At 34.9% G+C, this 17,768-nt stretch overlaps 1 protein-coding gene across 2 annotated transcripts in view; it reads left to right on the top strand.

The window, feature by feature from the left end:
- The window catches only part of LOC149556461 (uncharacterized), a 208,989-nt gene extending 191,958 nt beyond the window's left edge, over positions 1-17,031 (top strand). For both annotated transcript variants that reach the window (XM_089830779.1, XM_089830778.1), the window contains 2 exons: positions 16,521-16,600; positions 16,696-17,031. In XM_089830779.1, coding sequence (XP_089686905.1) covers positions 16,521-16,600; positions 16,696-16,812 — 197 coding nt within the window. In that variant the 3' untranslated portion in view covers positions 16,813-17,031. The remainder of the gene's footprint in view (positions 1-16,520; positions 16,601-16,695) is intronic.
- Positions 17,032-17,768: the final 737 nt, after the last annotated feature.

The raw sequence follows: 17,768 nt of genomic DNA, 5'->3' as shown, positions 1-17,768 counted from the left end.
CATTCATAACATATCCTTTTGCAATGCTTGAACCTTCTTACTTGATTCTTCATCACTACTGCTACTTTTGGAAGATGAATCGTTTGAGTCCGAGGATTTGTGCTTCTTCTTTTTGCTTGTTTTCTACTCACTCTCCAGATCCATCGCCCAATTATATGTATCTATGTTTGATTCTGGAGATACAATTTTCGTCTTTTTTTTTAGTGTCGGTTGTAGCCCTTCAACAAACCATCTTTTTTTTAATTCGTTCGTTGGTTGGCTCTCCATTTTCCCCACCAGCTCCTTCAGTCTTCTTGCATATACCCAAATTGTTTCATTCTTCCCTTGTTTCGTACTATATATTACTGCTGCTATTTCATTATCATCCCTTAGTTTTCAGAATTTTGCTATGAATTCTTTCTTGATGTTCAGCCATGTAGTTAATTTCTGAGGATCGCCATCCGAAAACCAATCAATCACTACACCCCCTAGGGTCGTTGGAAACTGTCGGATCCAGTCCTCTTAATCTGTTACGCCATTCACCATCCAGATCGTTTCACATGTTTTACAATGTCTGATTGGATTGGTCATCCCATCACTGTTGAATTTCGGCAATTTTTCCTTCAGTCCTGCCATTGCTACCTTCTTTTGATTCTGTGGTACTTGTTGTCTACCTGTGTTGTTCTGTGTACCCGTGTTGTTCTGAGCACCCGCGATGTTCTGCACAACTGCACTATTTCGGACAACCGCCCTACTTTGGACAACTGTGTTACTTGGTGAGAAAAGATTTCCTCAAGTGAAGTTGTTTGATTCTCTACCTGTATCCGTTCGTTGGGTGTATCAAGAATGAATAGTTCACTCCACACTCATGCTCCTTCGACACTTTGAGCCATGCGAGTTACTTCCCTTCCATTCAGATTCTCTACCCTCGGCGTATACAAGTTAAGGAACTCCTCCCTCGTCTCTTCCACCAAATTCAATCGCTGTTGAGTTTCTTCGAGCAATTCCTTGGCACTCCTCAATCTGCTAGGTGAATGCACTCTCTTCGTCTATGCTCCTTCACCCCCTCGATGTCCATCGACAAGTTGCTGAAACTTTTGTCCGCCTATTGTGCTAAAATTAATATATTCTTGTGTTGTGTGTATCTCATCCTTATCTTTTATCTTATTCCTATCCTTATTAAGCAAATTCGACATTAATCTTCATAACACTTCCTTTGTTCTAGGTTCGACTGGCAATGGTGCCAAATGTTTACCGTACAAGGTAAAAGAATACTTATCGTATGTAGTATAGTAAGATATCACACAAAATAGATACTTTATTCATATATGCCATATGCACTCCAAGTACTATGCATAACAATAATAATTATGATGCTCCAATAGTCCCTTCGGACGATGCACATATAATTTCTCAAAGGGGTGACTCAACCATCACGCGCCCTTTTGGATACAACTCTACTCGTTAGCTATAATACTTTTTACCAACAACATAGTCTACCAATCATGCTCAAGAATGCATTATTGTCATCCATGGGGAGAACCTCTTCCACTTTTCTCCTTTTCTTGATGCTTTCTCTTAACCACTCAAGAATTGTAGATAGGTCCATACAATCCTCCATTTGTTCATCTTCATCAAATCCCTTCAAGGATAAAATAACCTTATCTTCCACCTTTTGAGTGTTGGGATTAGGTTGTCTCATATTGTTTCCCAAATCAACTACCAACTTCACTGTAGGAGATGGTGGCAATATCTTTGTGCCTTGTTGCACTAATTGTGTGGATGAAGCTACCTCCTCACTATTATGAGGTAAAATCTCTATTCTGCAACTTGTCCTAAATCTTGATCCATATCATGTGTCTCTATTTCCTTAGTTGACGAAGAACTAGCCATAGGAGTAGGTGTGGTAGATGTATGTCTCTCCCTTCCATATTCCTTGCTAATAATTTTTCACTTGCTGCTTGTGATGTTTCAGCCACATCACCCCCTTCCTTTGAAGTTTGCCTTTTATCTTGAATGTGTTCTCCTGAAATATGGATAGTTCTTTCATCCCCCTTGAAGAGGAATTCTCATTTTGCATCCTTGCATGAGTGGAAGTAACATCTTGTTTCATAAATAGTATGTTTGACCAGTCTAACTCAAACAAAGAGCAATCTTGAACATCCCTAACCTCTGGAGTGGGAATTGACCTCTAGCTCTGCCAACTAAGACCCTCTATGCCTGTGATTGGTCTACAAAGGTCACTGATAAGTTAATCCAAACACCAACCATGTTGAGCTTAAAAGGGGGCATTACAATCCACCCTTCATGAAATTGGTTGTCCCCAAGCAATCTTAGAAACAAATAACACACCATTCCACCTAGATCCCAAGCGTAGAACTCCATTCCACCTAGATCCCAAGCGTAGAACTATGTAATAGCCTTGTGATCATCAACTAGCTCTTATAACATCACCATTAATAGAAATGGCAAATTCTGCCAAACTGAATTGAATTTGACTGTAGATGTCACAAGAGTGAATATCCCATAGGGAAGCAACTTGGAAAGGATGACAAAGCTTGCTTCCAAAAAATGTTCAAAATGAGTTGCCATACACATTGTCTACTATGGAGATAAGAACATCCAAATGTCTCTATAACATGACCACCATCTTCATCCTCTATTGAACTCCCATGGATGTGTTGACTTTGCAAGTCATCCAACTTGCAGCCACTAATTCCATCTACTCCAAATGGAGAATTCTCATCCCAAAAAGTATGGTACAACCTTGGAGCCAATCCACACTGATGCATCATTAAATCCTCTGTGTGGATTAGAAAAGTAGTGATGAGTACTCCTCCTTATGTAGTCACGATAAAAAAATCCTTCCTTGATCAAACTCTAACCATCATAGTTCTGAATAAAACCTCCATCATCTAACTCATCACCAACAACCCCTATAGTGGATGTAGCCACAAGAGAACCTAGTGCAACATGCGTTTGTGCGCTGCTCTTAATAGATGCACTCATCCTAATTGTATCAATTGCACCTGTAACTGCAACGGATGTAGCCACATCCTCAACCTTATCACTAATATGTGGATGTAGGAAAATCACCAATTGCTGCTATAGGAAATTAAACTGAGTCTGCAAATGGTGAAAATTGTGCCAAGCTCAACTCAAGTGAGTGATGAATATCAACCTCAAAAAGCAGATTGTCATATGACAATGTTTTGTCCATCTTGAACTGACGATGGATGGTGTAACTGGTAAGGTACAAGCTGCTGATATGACAATATCTACACTCACTTTTTCTAAGGTAGTTATATGTCTCACCAAAACCCAATCCTGCAACCTATTACCAACTAGTGATTTTTCTGAGTGCCTAGATGTCCTCGTAATATAATCTTCATAAAGGTGCAAATCATAACCTCACTTTCACTGTCATGAGTTGTGATATATATAAAATACAAAATATAGTTTGATCCATATGAGAATACATGATTAATTTCTAAACTAATTCTTTATATGAGTAAATATATTGCTAGTGAACAATACAGTGTTACGGGACTCGGACTCACCTTTGACTCAGAAAGTCAAAATCTGACTCAGACACGGACTCGGTGACCGGACTCGGCAAGGACTCAGCAAGGACTCGGAAAATTGAAAAACTCATGAAATTCAAAGATTTTTAAGGATTTTAAGATTGTTTCATGCATCTTTTAGTCAATTAACATCAAATACACAATAATTGAGATAAATAGAAGCTACTTAATACACACAATTTTGCATAGACCACATAAGTATAAAAGCGAATTTTTGAAGGAAAAAAAACTAAATAACATAATATAAAATTATAAACTATAAAGTAATAACATAGTGTCACTCCAGTATCAAAGACTCAAATATCTACAACATTCATGGATTACAAAATCCATGGTATCAAATTCAAATGTTCAAAATATATATCAAAATAACAACTAGAGCCATCCTCTATGTCCTCCTACGAGTGAGGCTAAGATAAGTCATGGAAGACTCTAGAGCCATCCTCTCTGCCTATGTCTGAGGCTGACCCTGAACCTCCTCCTCATCCTTATCATCATCATCCTCCTCACGCACATAATCTTTGTCATCAGCTTGGAATCCATCACTCCTAGCCTCAGGGTCCTCCACTCTGTCTCATCGTGCTCTAGCCTTCTCAATTGCCATCGCTACTGCCTCAGCCTCTCGATCCACCTTATCTACCCACTCCACATCTTCATCACTGAAGACAAGATCATCCACCTCTGTGTTCCACTTTGCATGAGGATCAACATTCTCTAATACAATCGGTGTTGTATCGGTGCCAAGGATTTGTCTATGGCGAAGGCGAAGGTTGTAGTGAATAAAGACAAGATCATTTAATTTTTGCACTACCAACCTATTGCATTTCTTTGAATGTATGTGCTCAAAAAGACTCCAATTACGTTCACATCCTAATGCACTAGATGGCTGGCTCAAGATGCGAATCACAATCCTCTGTAAATTTGGCACCTTTGTGCCAAACATCTCCCACCATGCATCTGAAACAAGAAATTTTTGAATCATATCACTTTGAATTTATCAAATTAAGATGATAATAGAATTACTATTAGAAATTAGGATATAGAATCAAAGATTTTTAGTGTTTACCAAGCATCAATGTTGTCTTATTTTTCTTGCACAACTCTCGTGCAAATAAGTCCCCTTGAGCTTTCTTAAATAGCTCAATCTCACAGACTATATTTGTGCTAACTGCTGAATCAGGTGACATTCTCTCTACAACATCGTAGAGGCCACTCCACACCTCATCATCAGCCTTGAAATGTGGGCTGAATTGGTATGCTGGATTAAGGAAGTAGGCCGCTGCATGTATAGGCCTGTGAAGTAGATTGTGCCATTGTCTATCAATGACATCCCACATAGGCCCATACCTATCTCGATTCCCTGCAAAAAAGAGCGAATGGCCTCCTTCACCCTATCCATGCCCTCATAAATGTAGCCCATTGAGGGCTTCTCTCCGTCAGTAGTTCGTAGGAGAACAATAAGCGACTTTACAAACTGCAATCATTATGAAAGTTGGAAAAGAAATAATAAGCTTTAAATTTTTTCTTTAAAAAATGAACAATAATTTAGAACATAATTTCATAAACAAAATAAAGTTGAAATGAGGACAAAAAGGGAAATTACCGTCACAATATCAGCAATCGGTGTCCAAAAAGAAGGCTCGTCAAAAATATGATCAACTACAGCAATCCCTGCAGTGGTCTTTGCATATGATGATGCAAGCCACTCCTCACTGACAAACATGCGTCTCAAACCTCCCTTTGAATCAAGCAAGGATTTCAATGTGAGGAAGTTGGTTGCAAATCTACTGACCCCTAGACAAGACAACTCCCTTTGCTCATTGTGTTTCCTCATGAGGTTGAGGACCCATGTATGATTATATATGAATTTGCATACACTCGTTCCTTGCTCTATAACTGTTTTGATCCAAGGGAGTTTACCAAGATCCTCTAACATGAGGTCAATGCAGTGAGCAGCACAAGGGGTCCAAAATAGATGAGGGTGTCTCTCCATAAGAAGCTTTCCTACAGCAACATAATTTTCTGCATTATCAATAAATATTTGCACCACATTCTCCTCACCCACATCCTTTATCACTTCATCCATTATCCCACAAAGATATTCAACATTCTTTGTTATTCCTGAGGCATCAATGGATTTCAAAAAAACCGTGGCACTTGAAGAAAAAGAAACAAATTAGTATAATGATTAATGATGAATCATAATTTATAAATTCAAAATTTATAAACTTAATCACTTAAGTACAAGTTCTACTTCTAAATTTTTAATGTCTAAGACTCTAAGTACAATTACAGTTTACCTGATGAAGAAACAAGAAAGTTGAGGAGTGTTCTACTCTTATTAGTCCAACCATCAGTCATGATGGTGCAACCTTTTTTCTTCCACACCTCACGCTGCTCCGTGATTTCAACTTGTACATCAGCCACCTTTTGGTTCAAAATAGGGCCTCCTAACTCTTCAACACTAGGGGCTTTGAACCCCAGACCACAAACAGCAACAGCATCGATTCCAATTTGCCAATAAGGGGGCCTAAAACAAATAAAATAAAATTTAAAGTTAAACAAATTAATATATTATAAATAAATTTGAAAACAAAATAAACATATTATTGAAAGCTGAAAGTTGAAAGCTGAAATTTGTAACTTTGAAAGCAAGAGAAGACTTAAATTTAAATTTACATAAATAATTACCTTGCTGCATTGAATGAAATGTTGTTGTAGATGAAGAAGTCCCCAAGTGCCAATTTTGCATAATCATGTTTATCCTTGTTCCAACCCATGCCCTCAAGCGATGGTTGTGAACTTGGAGCCGTGCGTGGAGCAAACATAGAATCAAGTGTCAATTTTTTCTTACGAATGCGAGGCCCAATGCTCACACTCGTAGAAGCAGTGGTATCCGTAGGTGGAGTAGGGGATAATGGAGAGCGAAAATTAGAAGACCTCTGTTGGGCTCTGGCTAGTTGTGCCATTTCTTCATGTTGCTTCTTTTTCAATTCTTTTTGCTCCATTTTTTCCTCTAGAAGAGTTTGCATGTCTCGCATACCATCTTGGGGTACATCTTTGCATTTTTTAGCATCACGTCGAGGTATATGTGCTAGGTGATACTTCAATCTATTTATTCCTCCCCCATTATATACCACACCACAATGCTAACATGTAACAACTCCCTTTTTGTGCCCCGAGATGGCATGTTTCCAAGCCCTATCCCTTGCTATTGCACTTGGGTCTGCATTAGGGTTAAATGGAGGCCTATTTCCACTTCCCTCACCTTGTTGTTGAAACATTATATCAAATTTCAATAAGTTACTGTTCGCTGCCAGCTTGCTGCAATATGAATGTAAACAAAATGAGAAGTAAAAAAATAGTAGACTAGTAGTAGAGAGTAGAGACCAAACAAATTTAAACAAAATGAGAAGTAAAAATACTAAAAAAATACGAATGTAAAAGTTTAAAACATAGTATAAAACAACACAAAGAAATGCAACAACAACTTGAAGCTTACCTCTTCAAATTTGCACAAGCAATGGAAGCAAGTTTGTAGAAACCTCCTCCAAATGCTCCCTTAAGCTCCTCTCAATGCTTTAATGCAAGCTAGAAAGATACACAAAACATTAGCAATCAATACTTGAGAGCAAATTGGTTTGTTGATTTCTCTCTCAAAACCCCAATATTCTTCTCTAACTCTTTCCTCTCTCTTGTGAGCATAAGAAAATGGTGGAATGACCTTTTTAGGTCAATAACATGTTATACAAACCAAAAAAGTCCTATTAAACAAAGCATTTTTATGTTTTTTTGGTCTTTTCCATCTCACCCGCCAGCGAGAGTCCTGGCATCAGGACTCGTTGAGTCTAGCGAGTCCATGGACTCGCCGAGTCCAATTGGACTCTACCAAGACTCGGCAGAGTCCGAGTTCAGAGGCAGTCTGCCTCGGAAAGGTGGACTCTTGGCGAGTCATGTTACTCTAATATAAATAATGTTAATCACCACAGATAATAATTAGTTAATAAATTAATTAAGATCAATAAATATTGACTATATATACAAAATGGATACTCGTTGATAGTAAATATATCATAAAAATATATATATATATAAGACAAATGATATATTCATTATTATTGAATGAATGTAAATATATTACTATTATTAACAAATTCTTGGTATTCAGCAACAGTAATTAAATTTGCAAAAATATAAAATAAAATAAAATACAGAAGTCACTATGTTATCGACGAAGTAGTTGATTAAAATTAATTGTCTCCAACTATAGTTAATGACTATTCGTAGCCACTAGTGCTTGGAAGGGCCACAACTGATCAATGAAAGAGATCTAAAGTGGAGATAGGGGTCTCCTCCAAAGATTATAGAAGGATAAGACAGCAAAATAAATACTGTCATAAGTCAGCGCAGAGAAGACAAGACCATCAATGTGAACAAACGATCTCATTAAAACAATGATCAAGTAATATATTTGTCCTTTGGACATAAAGGTTGAAGGAGAAACCTAGGCAATGGAGGGATTAAGGAAGAACAGAGCTGACTCAGCAGCAGAATTTGAGTCAGCAAATCATGGTGTAGAAAATGTTATGTACATTGAATTCAGTAATATTTGGAATAGAGGTGGCAGGCACTTTAAAGATATGTATTGATAAATAAGTGAATAGCAAAATAGATAGCTAGATAGATACAGATATATAGAATTAGTAAGTTTTCATAAATATAAATATAAATAATTTAAAATATTTGATAAACATAGATAAACATGGATTATAGATTATTTAATATTAACACACATACACACATATTTTATTAGTCTTAGTCATAGGATTCACCGAATTTAGGCCATGAGGTTCAAAATTCGGTGAACCTTAAAACTGTATAAAAAAATTGTTGAAAATCACCTAATATTTGTAAGGATATATACCTAGCACTATCTCCAGAACACCATTCCCAAGGTAAAAGTTTTTTTCCACTTTTCTAGGGGTGTTAATCACATTTTATCGTCTCTCAGCCAGACGGGAAGGATTACATATAGACATATGGAGAACAGAATTAGGCGGCAGATGACTCGCAAGTGTTGTCTAGAGAAGACAAATGATTCACAAGTGATGTACTTTCAACATGGTTATTTGTAGTGTCATGTCATTGTATCTCTTTTTTTCAACTTTATTAAGGTTATTTATTTAGATTGTGTTTTTATATATTTAGATAATACTATTTTAGATAATATTATTATTTTATATATTAGTATAAATAAATAGATACAATTAAATATGAATACATCTTTAAATAAAATTACATATGTACATTAGGCAAGAGCCTACAACACATCGGTAAATTGCGAGCCTCTCATTAGGGAGGTCTTGGGTTCAAATCTACTCGAAATCAACACATAATAATAATTAATCTTAACAGTAATAATAAATGAATAATAAATAATCTAAGCTTTGGCCGATTACCTATCAACTATATATATATATATATATATATATATATATATATATATATATAAAATCATTTCTTTTTATCATGTTAATATGTATATAGGTATTCGAGGAAATTAAATAAATTGTATTAGTTTATCTAAGTTTAGTTACTTTTAAATAATTTACAATCGGTAAATTGCAAGCCTCTCATCGGGGAGGTCTTGGGTTAGAATCTACTCAAAATTAACACATAATAATAATTAATCTTAACAATAATAATAAATGAATAATAAATAATCTAAGTTTTGGCTGATTACCTATCAAATTTTTTTTTTACATATGTACATTATTAGAAAAATATTATTTTATATATATATATTTAAAATCATTTCTTTTATCATGTTAATATGTATATAGGTATTTGAGGAAATTAAAAAATTGTATCAGTTTATCTAAGTTTAGTTATTTTTAAATAATTTACACGAATTACTTATATATTTTTTTTAATTTATTAAGTGAATTTAATCACAATTCTTTTCTTAACTTTTTATTCTTACCGAACTTCATCCCATTTTTTTTGCCAAACACGAACTCAAACCTTGTGATTTAAGTATTATATGATAATGAAATTAAAAATATATGTATGGGCTAACAACATATACACATCTTGTGTGTGTGCACGCGTGTATTAGTAACAATGAATTAAATATATATACATACACATATAATTTTGATTGTTTGTAATTCATTTGAAGTAGTTTATTAATAAATCTATTTCTTAGTTTCTTGCTATAGCACCTTGGGAGGATAGTTTGGTGTTGTGTAAGGAGAGCAAGAATAAATCCAAAGAATGTACTGGTGTCAATCATCCTACGACAAGTAAATCTAGAATCTCCTTGCTATTGATTTTAGGAGAGACATAAGGAATCTAGGCTTAAATATGTTAACTATCAAATGTATTATGAACCATTCATTAATTGCCTTAGATATTTAATAATGTAATTCAATTATAGTCTATACTTATATTTGTGACACAAAGATTTTAGCATATACTAAGACAATTCCTTAATCACTCTCTAATACAACTAATGGGATAGGGAGTTTGTGAAGGGGGAGGCGTAATTCTCTCACATTGAGGCAAAGAGTCCCAAAATGGGTAAAAACCATCAAGGAGCTTCAAGTTGTTTGCATACTTGAGAATGGTAATTCTACCATCCGCCTTAGGGTTAGGAATTAGGATTAAAGAATTGAGGTTTAAGTTTGTATTTTCTAAATATGATTTAAATGCATAATGACATATGATAATTATTGGGAATGGGTATTCTCTTACGATGAAAAAATAGAAGTTGTCATCCCCAAGTGTAATTCAAACCCTAATTGGGAATTTTCGAACAAATCAATTAATGTCTTAAAAAGGGATCATTACATTGAGAAAAGTCCTCAACTATTTTTTCCAAGCTATGCCACTTTCCCATATCCACAAAAACAAGAGTATTGGTCACTCAAATATCAACCATGTGAGCACAATGTTTCTTTATTTCAAACCACTATGGCTGCATTTAAACAAACCCAACCCTGCAGGATGGTAGGAAACCACTCTAACAGCAGTCATAACTCCAATGGTTGCATCTTTGTTTCACTATCTCAGAGATTTTTTTTTTGCAAGTTTTATAGTCATTTGAGTTTTTTTCGGAGTTTATGCTTTTTTGAGATTTTTTTACAATATCTGAAATAATAAATAACAATGCCGAGCTTACAAACTAACTAGCTGACTTTGTATAAAATGACCTTAATCTATTAAATCACCAAATGATAATATTTACAATGACTTTTCATACATATAGAATTGACAAATACAAGTGTTGAAACTTCTCACGAATTCATTACAAAGAAAAGGACATTTCACTTCCCCTTGACCCCCATTTGATTTTTGAAACACAATATAAGGTTGAGTTTACATATTACAAATCATTGGCTCACTTTTGCCATAGTCTTTCTGATTATTACTTGATGTATACTTGTCATCTTGAAGATGAGTTTTTCTTTTGGGTGGATGATATAGTCGGCACACAATGCCTTTTGTTATGGTTGTTAAAATTGGTGATCCTCCAATGTATTAATTGTCATCAAAGTACTAATTGTTCATTTATTGTCACTCTCGAGTAGTTATAAGTGTGTGTTGGTTGACGGTTGTGTCTCTCCTAGCAAACATTGGGTCCTTTAAATATGTTGTGTATTGCCAAGGAAGAGAGTAGTATAGAGTTGGATGAATTGTAATACTTGACTATACATCTCTGGTCTTCTTCTCTGTAATGAATTCATGACAGAAATATATGTTACTGTTATATTCGGTATGCACTACAATTTGTATTATTACTTTATGTATTTAATTTACCAGGTATAGCAGTAAACACCGAGACTCACAACTGTGAGTCTGAAGTCATTTTATTGTGCTTTCTTTGAGGCCCAAGACACAATTGGAGCTTTTTTGAGGCCATCCACATGAAGAAGAGGAACAAGTTAGCTCAAAAGGCCCTTAACGACCTTATCTTTGTGCAACATAATCTTTGGTTGCACACAATGAAGGTGGAGGAAACACCAGCTGATCCAATTAATTTGGATGATTAGATTCTTACAGTGATTAGATATTGCAGGAGCAGCCTACATTGCTTCCATGGGAGGAGAAATATGATTTGGAGAGACAGGCTACGGAGGGTGGATTTGAATTTATATTGGATGACATTGAGGAGGATGAGGACAATAAGGAGTCATTGTTAGTGCTACTAGGAATTGCATCTAGGATGGAGGTCAAGCCACAGCTAGTAGTGTTGAGTGAGGAGGCATAGCCATGGTGGAGTCCTAGGACTAGACCCCCTATCTCTCCCCTAGCTTTTACTAGAGCTGGGAAGAAGAAGATGTAAACTGTTTTGATGTTGTATTTACGAGTGTTACAACTCTGTGAGTCTGGCCGAGTCATCTTTGCATAGTCTATTCAACTCTGGACTCGGACTTTGTGAAGTCTAGCCAATTCTTGTGCCTGAGACTCTACCACAGCTGCAAGTAAATAAAGGAAAAAAAAAAAAAAAAAATTGACTTATACATCTGTATACATTTGCCTCAACTAGTAATCTATATGAATTTAATTTAGAGGCAAATTTGAAGATGATTTTAGGAAAATAATTAAATTATGTTTAGGCACAAATATTAGTTCCTTTTGGATTATGCATAATCAGAATTCTACAGCTATTTAAGATTATATTCATTTTTTAATGCCTTTCTGAAAAAATCTTAAAAGATGGAAAGCCTCATGGTGATTAGTTCATAAACCTCCGTGCTCCAAATCAGAACTAACCACCTTATTTTTAGTTTGCCTCATATCATAGGAAATACTTCTGAAATCATGCCATTTGTGCAAAATAAAGATTATAAAAGGAATGCTTCAACATAACCCAAAAAATACTAATATTAGAGCCTAAATTTAATTTAATTCTCTCCCTAAAACAGTTCAAATTGCAACTAAACCAAGCTCATATATATGGTCTTGGATGATGTAAATAAGGATGTGGATGTCACTGAGGCTGAGCTTGAGACACAGGCAAATATCATGGCTATAGAATCACCTAGGACCTATCTTAGGCATAAGTTGTAACACGTAGGAGGGTTGCAGGGTCAAGTGGTCACTGATATATGTTCCTTTGAGCTTTAGTCTTCTAGGCTCTAGCTTTTATTTTGAGATTGGTATTAAAGTTGGAGGTTTCCAGATCAGTGCAGACTAGAAGTATTAGTAATAAAAAGGAAATCAGAGTTAGGTGTACATTCTTGTTGCTAGTTTTAGACAGATTGTAATTAGCATTCTCTTTCGTTTCTTGCAAGCACTGTAATCTGAATATATCATAAAAATCAGAAAACCTATAAAAAAATAAAATTAAGAACTAGAAAAACACAAATCAAAGAACCATCATTCACTTCAAGGTCTTTTTGGATAAACAAACATCAACATTTTCATCAAAGACCCGGTTGGCATCTTTCATCGGCTTGGTTTCAGAAAGCTGATTTTTGACTCAGACATGGCCTTGGCGTCCAGACGTAGTAAAAACTCAGCAAATTGAAAATCTGTACATTGATCACATAAGTGTAATTCTACGCTTTAGCTGAAGGAAATAAGTTAAACTAAACAACAATTAGAAATTTAAATAGTGTTAAATGTCTACAATATTTATGGAATATGAAATCCATGGAATGGTAAGTTCAAAACAATATCAAAATAAAAGCTAGAGCCTAGAAAACTAAAGCTCAAAGGAGTATATATCAGTGACCACTTGACCCTGCAACCCTCCTACGTGTTACAACATAAGCCTAATATAGGTCCTTTGTGATTCTGTGGTCATGATATTTGCTTGCTCAGCCTCAGTGACATCCACATACTTATTTACATCATCCAAGACCATATATATAAGCTTGGTTTAGTTGCAGATTTGAGCTGTTCTAGGTAGAGAATTAAATTATATTTAGGCACTAATATTAGTTATTTTTGGGTTATGTTGAAGCGTTACTTTTATTATCTTTATTTTGCACAATGGCATGATTTCAGAAGTATTCCCTATTATATAAGGAAAACTAAAAATAAGGTGTTTTGTTCTGATTTGGAGCACGAGGCTTTCCATCTTTTGTACGAAGATTTTTTCAGAAAAGCATACAAAATGAATATAATCTTAAATAGCTGTAGAAGTCTGATTATGCATAACCCAAAAGGAACTAATATTTGTGCCTGAACATAATTTAATTCTTTTCCTAAACAGTGTTTGAATTTGCCTCTAAATTAAACTTATATAGATGACTAGTTGAGGCAAATGTATACAGATGTACAAGTCAAAAGAATTTTTTTTTTAAATTCCTTTATTTACTTGCAGCTGGGGTAGAGTCTCAGGCACAAGAATTGGCTAATAGACTATGCAAAGACGACTGAGCCGCAGAGCCATGTAACACTCGTAAATACAACATCAAAACAGTTTACATCTCCCTCTTACCAGCTTTAGTAAAAACTAGGGGAGAGGTAGGGGCTCTAGTCATAGGAGTCCACCATGGCTATGCCTCCTCACTCAACATACTAGCTGTGGTTTGACCTCCATCCTAGATGCATTTAAGTCATGATACAAGGTGATGAAGTATCTCCACTCCAATTCAATCTGCTACTGCAATATTACTATTCCTTAATCACTGACCTGTAGGTACTACAAATCTGATTCAAACCCCTTCATGAAACTTGCCAAGTTTCTCCGTAAATAATGACATCAGCCTCGCTTGGTGATGTATGGCTAGCCAGGATTTTCTCTGAGACTCCAATTCAACTCCAAACTGACCAATCCACAACACAGTATATGTGCTTTTTCTTTCCAAGGTGCATAAATCTTCCCTCTAAATTGCTCCCTAGCTGAATTATCAATAATCATGAACCTGTGAATAGACTGGAGGAACATCCAGCTATTTCTCTCAAGGGATTTCCTCCTTGAATGTCGAATCTGCTATTTCCACAGAGCTCGGCGAACTTGTTACTTTATCATAATACAGTTTAATACTATAAACTGACATTATTATAATTTATTTAAACCCATACTCGGGAAATATCTAGTTATTTCTTTATTTATTAATAAATCGCAATCTGGAGCTCAGAATTGAAGTTTGTCTAAAGTGTTGTGGTCGCTGCTACTGTCTGACCTTCTACAGGCTAACTAGCAGCTCCTTATAGAAAAAAAGAACTTGCCCCAAAATTTAGGAACCTCACTCTAATCACCAGAAATTACTCAAGTGGTTCCTGTACTGCCCTGTGGTCCCCTGGGAGGTCATTCAATCAATTGCCAGTTCTCCCTTAAAAATAGGAACTGCGTCAGAAGGATCAAGATACCTCGTGGAGCCGCTGCAACACTCTACGAACCTAAGAATGGGCCCACGAACCATTTGGTTAACCTATGGGAACTCATGTGATAAGTCAACATTCCACTCATTTTTATTGCCTAGAAAGGGGACATTACAGCCAAGTCCGGGTCTTGTAACACTAGTATTTACTTATAGTTTTACAAAAACAATTTATTTTTTAAATTTTGCTTGAGACTATCAGATTATCAGCCATCAGCATTCCACATGAGAATGTCATTTTGTACTCAATTTGCATTCATATCAATCAAATATATGTAGACTCATCTTGTTTCTTTTGTGCAGTCATTTATTGACTCATTGGAATCTCCTCTTGAATTTTGCAAAAGAATGCCATTTCTAATTAAATTTAAGCAAATTTTTAAGTTCTTGAGTTTTTGCTAAGTTTTCACCAAGGTGTTTTTTTGGCCCTGGCAAGTTTTTCAACTATGGTTGAAACAATGTTCCGTGAATCACTTAGGGATTATATACATTCTGTCACTGACCAACTTATTTGAATATCTGATATTCTGACATGAAGAAGGCGGAAAAATCAAAATCATTGTTGAACTGACTTCTATATGAATGCTTTCCAGTTGTATCATGGCTTCAGCTATGTTATTGGTAATGATTCCATAGATTGCTTTACCTTCCTCATCTTGAAAACGCTGCCAATTAGATTTGATTTTTCCACACTTGAGGGAATCCATTTATCCATCAGGTGTCTCCCTTGAATCTAATAACGCATCATCAGGGAAGAATCTTTAAGTTTGCTTAATTATTTTACATTAATTTGATTAATATAGTTTAAAAGAAGTAAACATTGATCAAAATCTATGGCTTATGTCATGGCTAAATAATTATGTAAAGTTTCTGCAGATTCTGCTACAAATCCAAGTGATATAATGCCTTTCTTGATGCTGAAGATGGTCTTGAATATAAATACCTTTATATGAAGTGTTACTTGGACTATAATAACTATTCTGGAAATGTTCTTACCCCTGCAATAAATCACATAAGGCAGTAATGTAGAGGAGCAGACTTAATTGTATATTTTGTGTGTTCTCTAACCTCATGCTTATATTGCACCCAAGAGGCATGTCCTTACAAAGGACATGACTCTTTCTAAGTCGGCCCTTATGTATAAACTGTTGATTATATTCCAAGATTGGCGTCTCCTAGAAATCATAATTAGTTAGTAATTATACTAACAACAACTATGCAAAAGAATATTATTAAATGCTCCTAAGGAAGTCGCCGAGAAGGTTAATCATCTAAGGTTATCAAAGAGGCAAATCCTATTAAGGATATTCATGAATTACAGGATCTGTATGATCTGTAGTTCAGATCAGTCATGATTACCAGAGTTACCGAATTAACAAATTATGCCCGTATTTCTGGTTGTAAGAAGAGGTGTTTCAACCATGAAGTATTGAAGAATGTCACACACTTAATAATTACTTGCTAGGCAAGCTAGTGGTGGCTCTGATGCTCTTAGTGGATGGAAAGTTCTGGTGGGAAATTTTAATTCTCAAGTTTTATTTCAAGGTGTATAATGTAGGCAAAATGAAGCTGATGCTTGGCGATTCTCATTTAAATAACACTGAATGTCGATTTGCAGGAGCACCAGCACCTTTAGTTAGCATAATTGGCAGGGAGCAGTACAATCGCGGTGCAGAAGATCTATATTTATTTCTTCAGGTGGGAGACATTCTGGTCCTTATAATTCAGACAGCTTCTTCAGTTTTTGGTCTATGCATGTTGGGGTTAATAAGGATTTTTTTTTTCGTTTGCAGTCTACAGTATGTATTAAGCAGCTTGCATATAGCCTACTTGAACTGTTGCTTATCACTATGTTTCCCGAGTTGCACGATGTTGTTTGGGACATACGAAGGCGGAGTGTTGTATTATGACTGTATCCGGCAAGTTCAAGTCTCTCTAAATTCTAATTTGTAAAATTTCAATGCGGGTATATGTATTTCAATGCTTCAGGAAATGTAAGATAAACGTGTCACTATGATAGATGTATGATGCATATATCATCAACTCGGAATTGAACCATTGTATATAGATGCAAGAATAATAATTTTGGGATATTGTGCATGGTTCTATTTATCTTAGGCTTAAAACAATAGTGCTGCGGTTTTTTTCTGTTTTTGCTGGTATCCGATTAAGCTAATGTTTTTAGCTACTTTAAGTGAAGTTCTTTTAATTTTCATGCCCTGTTTAGATTATGTTTCTCCATAATGTGAACTACAGTATCCAGGCCTCGGTCAGCCCTGGCTGTCATATGATTTTATGTTTTTTATGGCTAAAATTTTTTCATGACTTTCATTCTATGTTCTAATAAAAAAAATTGATTGTCAATTTTCATTTTAAATTTAAATATTCTATAAATTGGAAAATAATAATATTAATTACTAATATATACAAAAAAAATTTATAAGTATTGTAATTATAAATTAGTACTATATACAAAATTATGAAAGACGCAAATTTCTAAATTCATGTATGGTACTTTACGAGATTTTTTAAATTTATTATATTGTATTTGAATAAGATACTAATTAATATAAATATGCATTCACCAAAATAGAAATATAAGTAAATAGAAAGAAAAATAAATAGAAAAATCTATCATATAAAATAATATATATTTAAATAATCCATATATATTATACATATTATGAAATCACTTTTATGTATAATATTAAATATAATACCAAGTTACCTATAATAAATATTGATGGTTTAGTAATAAATTTACTTGTCATATTGACGGTTGTCTAAAAAAATAGTCTATCAAACCATATGGTCTTGTAATTTTTTGACCTATCATATACGGTTCAAAAGTGCAAAAACGGCCAAT

This window comes from Cupressus sempervirens, chromosome 5 (assembly GCF_028749045.1).
Source record: "Cupressus sempervirens isolate cs-2001-9-10 chromosome 5, ASM2874904v1, whole genome shotgun sequence".
NCBI lineage: Eukaryota > Viridiplantae > Streptophyta > Pinopsida > Cupressales > Cupressaceae > Cupressus > Cupressus sempervirens.
This window is presented reverse-complemented; position numbering and strand designations above follow the sequence as displayed.